Raw genomic sequence first — 6122 nt, forward strand, 5'->3', positions numbered from 1 at the left:
TCTGATAAACTTAAATATGTCAGTTTGTACACAAGTCAATGCCCTTCTGTCGTATAAACATTCCTGAAAACAGTGTGTTCATCCTAAACAACAGGCCTCACTACATGAATTCAGGTCAACCTTGAAGTAAAGACCTCCCAAAATACCATCAATTTATTCCTCTAGTGCTAACATTCATAAAGTATTTTACCCACTTTATCTAACCCCTTAGGGAGTATAGGCCAATTCACAACCTTTCTCTACTCTTCATTGTCTCTTCTCTCAAGACTTGTTGGTTTTCAATCAGTGCACTTTTTCTAGGTAGGGGTGTTGTCTCTTTACAAACCCATTTTTACCTCTAGGCAGAGGTAAGTCCATATTAATCTGGCCTCTAGACTTTGGCCTGTCCAACATGTGAAGCCCTACAAGGAACACGCACTTTGCTAGCATAGCTGTGAGGATCATCAAGGCATACAAGCCACTACACTGGACCATGTGGTGGATCACTAAAGGACACACCTCCCTATATATACTTCTCTAAATGTATTCACTCCATGCTTAAGTGTACTCCATCGTTAATGAACTCACTTCCTCCCTCAGGTACATACCTCCTTATATGTTTTCAATTCATCCTTAAAGTACAACAACGGACAAGTCCCTGAACTCATTAGGGATCACTGGGGCGCAGCAGCCATGCAGTGTATCTTGGGCAAGAAAGCCTGGCAGAGCCCATCCCTCTCCAGGCTAAACTCATTTCTACAGCTGAGTGGACTGGAGCAACATGAAAATAAAGTGTTTTGCTCAAGAACACAATGGATCGCCCAGTCAGCGCGCATTTTTGTTTCGTTTTTTTCATATTCGTTTTCTACATACCTGCTAACACCCACCAGGCTGGTTTATTTATTTATTAATTATTTTCTTTATTCAATCTATAAACTACACGCACTCACACACAACCAACCTTCTCCAGAATGTTGGTATTGTACTAATGAGTTACACATGAGAGAATAATTAACTATATCGTTTACACGGCATGCCTACACAAGTGTGACGGCCAATGGACCTCACCAACGACTTTGGCTCCTGATAATTTTCAGAAAATCAAGTACCTTTTATGAAATTTTCTACAAATACATTTCAGATGGTGTCTTTTAGAATTATATCCCAATTTAATATAGAAGAACATTGGTGGGCACATATGCAGGCATAACTACAGATTCCTGCTCCACCCCGACTTTGGCTGATCATAACTTTCAGAAAAATGGATATTTTTTAATGAAATTTTCTACGAATATGTGTTATATCATGTACATTCCGCTATACAAAACTTTTGGGGGAAATGCTTTAGGGGGGGGGTGGAGAATTTCGGAAAATTCACCGGTTCCACTTCAATTCGTCTTAACTTTCAAGAAAATAGATATTTTTTAATGAAATTCTCTACAAATATACCCCGGTCTATGTAGATTCCGAGAACACAGGAATTTGGGGGGGGGGGGGGAACAATTGGGGGTTACTTTTGAGGACCGTTCCCCACTCGGGGGTGTTTCGGACAAGTCGTCTCTATTTGTTTCATTGTCTCCGTTTTGTGCGTTTGTGCATCCGTAGATTTCTACTGAAGCAGCAGGCAATGAAGCTGTCACCTGAAAACTCGTTATGCTAAAAATACCAGCTAAAGGTCTAAACGTTTCTAACAGAAAGACATTGAATAGAATAGGATCTTTTTAAAAACGGGGGCCACATTTTTCATTAACGAAACACTTTGAAACTTGGAACACTGGTAGAATGTGTCATATAAAACATCTTTTTCTCTTAGTCTTCTTTAAAAAAAAAAGAAATCCATAAGTTATTCCATGTTAAAGTTGTCGTATTTCTGTAATTTCAACCAATCACTGACGTCCATTCAGCCGATATACATTAAGTGCCGACTACATAAACAAACGATTCTGAAACAATTAACCCTAACCCTACGGTTAGGGTTAAAGCAAATTAAAAATGAAAAAAGCAAATAAAACGAAGGTATGGAGATTAAATACGCTTTACATCGCTTAATCAGCCAAAGGAGTAAGTATAAAGAATCTTTTTTTAAAACGGGGGCCACATTTTTCATTAACGAAACACTCTGAAACTTGGAACACTGGTAGAATGTGTCATAAAACATCTTTTTCTTTTAGTCTTCTTTTAAAAAAAAGAAATCCCTAGGTTATTCCATGTTAAAGTTGTATTTCTGTAATTTCAACCAATCACTGACGTCCATTCAGCCGATATACATTAAGTGCCGACTACATAAACAAACGATTCTGAAACAATTCTATCGGTGATAGGGTTAGGGTTAGGGTAAAACAGCAAATTTAAAAAGAAAAAAGGAAATAAAACGAAGAAGAAAAAAAGAAAATGAAAAAAGCAAATAAAACGAAGCTATGGCTTAATCAGCCAAAGGAGTAAATATAAACAACTGAATACTTGTCAGTGATTGGTTGAAATTATCGAAATAAGACAATTTTTTACATGAAATAAATTCGAATACAAAAATATTTTTCTGTTCTATAACACAAAATAGATAAGTTTACGAAGTTTGAAAGTCTTTCCGTACCAAAAACACTACGTAAAACATTAATGCAAAATGTGGGCCCCCGTTTTAAAATAGATCCGGAATCTGTAGTTATGCCCATACGCAGATATTTATCAGAACAAAACTTCGAATACAAAAATATTTTTCTGTTCTATAACACAAAATAGATAAGTATACGAAGTTTTAAAGTCTTTCGGTACCAAAAACACTACGTAAAACATTAATGAAAATATGGCCCCCGTTTTAAAAACGATCCAATGTAAACAACTGAATACTTGTCAGTGATTGGTTGAAATTATCGAAATAAGACAATTTTTTTACATGAAATAAATTTGAATACAAAAATATTTTTCTGTTTTATAACACAAAATAGATAAGTATACGAAGTTTGAAAGTCTTTCGGTACCAAAAACACTACGTAAAACATTAATGCAAAATGTGGGCGCCCGTTTTAAAATAGATCCGGAATCTGTAGATATGCCCATACGCAGATATTTATCAAAACAGAACTTGAAACTTTGAGAAACATACGTGTTAGTATATTTGTACACCCACCTTTTTTTTTTTTTTTTTTTTATTTTTTTAAACATTAGATTCTGATATAATCGTAACCTACACCATCTGAAAAAAGTTTGCAGAAACAAAGTCGAAAAGGGCACACTTGGGTAGATATACCATTTAAAACATAGTTCGCAAACCCTAGTAATATTTGCGTGATCTTTTACAGGTCTGCAGACTTGAAATGCTGCTCTTAATAGTCACTTAATGAGAGTCTCTAATCAATGAACATTCTCTGCATGGTCATTCGACGTGTTAGAAATAGCAGCCAAATATTCTTCAAATAACATTCTACTTCATCTATTAATTTATCAATTTCAGGTGATTTTTTTAATAATGTAACCCTAGATAGAGCTATGTCTGAATAAACGACTAAATGTTTATGGTTAGAACAGTTTTTATCGCAGGGTTTACTCAACCAGAGCTGAGCTGGATAGAAATAATATTAATAGAGGGAAACATGAAGTCAATATTTTCGTTTTTTTTTTTTTACTTCTCTTCAGTTTTAAAGCAGTGGTTCTCGACCACTTTTTATCTATGGACCACTTGAATTCCTATTTGAGTCAGTCGATGTGTGTGAAAAAGAACCCTACTGTATTTTTATGATTAAGTATTATTATGAATTGTACTGAAAAATTATTTTGTGTATTGTCAAAGTGTAAGCAATTTATTGCACGTCAATTTTAACCCCTAAATACTATATGGGCCCCACCCCAAGGGCCATATGGACCCGGTTGAGAATCATTGCTTTAGAGGTTTCATAAGCGAGTCAATTCCTTAAAAACTGAGTAATTAACAGGCCCTCAAAACTAGGGACTTTTTTCAACCTGCTAGATATAGTAGTTAACTGTCCTCCAAATCATAGAAAAGAAAGAAAAAGAACGAACACATTGGATAATACAAACATTAAGAAGAAAATAAAATATAAAAAAAGACAGGGTTCGGGGTTGTCAACCGTTGCAATATTATAAAACATGTCAGCTCGTTTAACAAAAATTTATTACATATATAACGTATGTATATGAATAATACAAAGCCCAAGGGACGAAAATCGCCAATAAACAAGCTAGTATAAATGTGAATACTTACTCATGATTTCGGAGTTAGTTTAGACACTGAAGAAGTGGTTGTTGTCACTTGTAACTTGTCTTTCTCTAAGACAACTGTTGAAGGAAGTTTAAGACAGTCCGTTCTGCTGTTATTAACAGTCAACCTCCACGCACCTACTAACACACGAACGTCTTCAGCAGGTATCTCCTCTCCTCCCCTCACTCTCTCTCTCTCTCTCTCTCTCTGTCTAACAGCCTCTGTCTATCTGCTTGTGTGTCTCTCTCTCTCCCACTCTCTTTCTTTCTCTACGTACTCACATTCACACATACATACATTTCACCTCTCTTTCTTCTCTACATACTTAGTTAGTCGGCACTCCGTCGCTTACGACGTCAAGGGTTCGTTCAGCGGAACAGCCTGCTCGTGAAATTAACGTGCAAGTGGCTGAGCACTCCACAGACACGTGTACTTTTAACGTAGTTCTCGGGGATATTCAGTGTGACACAGAATGTGACAAGACTGACCCTTTGAATTACAGGCACAACAGAAACAGGAAGTAAGAGTGAGAGAAAATTGTGGTGGAAGAGTACAGCAGGGTTCTCCACCCGTCCCCTGCCGGAGCCTCGTGGAGCTTTAGGTGTTTTCGCTCAATAAACACTCACAACGTCTGGTCTGGGAATCGAAACCGCGAGTCCGCTGCCCTAAACCACTGGGCCATTGCGCCTCCACTCTCTCTCTACATACATACTGTAAATACTCGACTAAAAGTCGATCTCATGTAAAAGTCGATCCCCTATTTTGGGCCAAAAATTGGGAATTTTCTATAGACCTCGTATAAAAGTCGACCCTAGTATTTCACGAACAACAGGACAACATTTGTGGGCCAAGGTACCATATTATCCTTGTACGTAGAAAGAATACTTTTCATTGTTTTTATTCGCTTAGAGATCAGTTGGGTTTCTGCTACTGATACGATACTTGGGATTCTAGCTTGAATTTCGGCCCCTCAAAAGTAGTATCCATGTAATAGTCGACCCCATAAATTTGACCTTAAAAAAATGGTCCAGAAAATTCGATTTTTACACGAGTACATACATACATACATACGTCTAGATATACAAGTATATGCATGAGAAGACATACATAAAGCAAAACATACAAATCTGCATGTATACGTATGTAGTGACTTCATTTGGGCATAGAGTAGATTCGAACCTGAATCGGCAAATTTCCGCTAACATTTCAACAGCATTTTTTTCTCACAGAAAAATGGAAGTTGATAAAAGTTACATTCAACACATGGCTTTGCCAAGTCAATTTGTGTGTTTTCCATTTGACTTTTAACCTTTTTTTCATGCCATGAAAAGTTGAAATGAGACAAGAGCGACCTACATCGAACTACCCATTGTGCTCAACAATATATCCCTCTTTCTAGCTTGTCTGCATAGCTATAAATACTAGAATTCCGTAAGGAATAATCGGACAAGCAGAAAGCAGACCAGTAGAGATTACAGCAGCGGAGACACTGAAAGAGATGCTTGATAAGTGGAATGTGCACCGCTTCTTCAGAACAGCGTACAGGCTGAGTGAAAATGAGATCTTGGAAAGACATCATCGAACGATCAAGGCCATAGCGAAGAGGAGGCGCATCTCATCGCTGGAAGCAGGGTTCTGGTGCATTGTGTCGCCCCGATCAAGACAGGCTGAAGAGTCTGTGCCATACAGAGCGATGTTCAGATATGAATGGCGGCATCCAAGTAAACCATCAGAATGCCCTGCGGAAGAGAGAAAAACCCGTCTTCATGGAGGTGGGAGATGAAGTCTGGGTCAAACCCCTAAGGCACACTGCACATCACAGGGGAAGAGAGGAACAGTAACGGCTGTTAAAATCCTCCCTCAAAACTGCGGGTCTCGTGTGAAAATCAAAAGCCATTGAAAAGGATGAGCATGCAAAATCATTACGGCA

At 37.7% G+C, this 6122-nt stretch overlaps 1 protein-coding gene across 1 annotated transcript in view; it reads right to left on the reverse strand.

Annotated features, from left to right (window-relative positions):
• The window catches only part of LOC106878347 (methanethiol oxidase), an 18332-nt gene extending 13995 nt beyond the window's left edge, over positions 1-4337 (reverse strand). The window contains exon 1 of the mRNA XM_014927537.3: positions 4196-4337. Within this exon, the coding sequence (XP_014783023.1) occupies positions 4196-4199 (4 nt within the window). The 5' untranslated portion in view covers positions 4200-4337. The remainder of the gene's footprint in view (positions 1-4195) is intronic.
• Positions 4338-6122: the final 1785 nt, after the last annotated feature.

The sequence above is a fragment of the Octopus bimaculoides genome, chromosome 19 (assembly GCF_046866305.1).
Source record: "Octopus bimaculoides isolate indiv1 chromosome 19, ASM4686630v1, whole genome shotgun sequence".
Taxonomy (NCBI): Eukaryota; Metazoa; Mollusca; class Cephalopoda; order Octopoda; family Octopodidae; genus Octopus; species Octopus bimaculoides.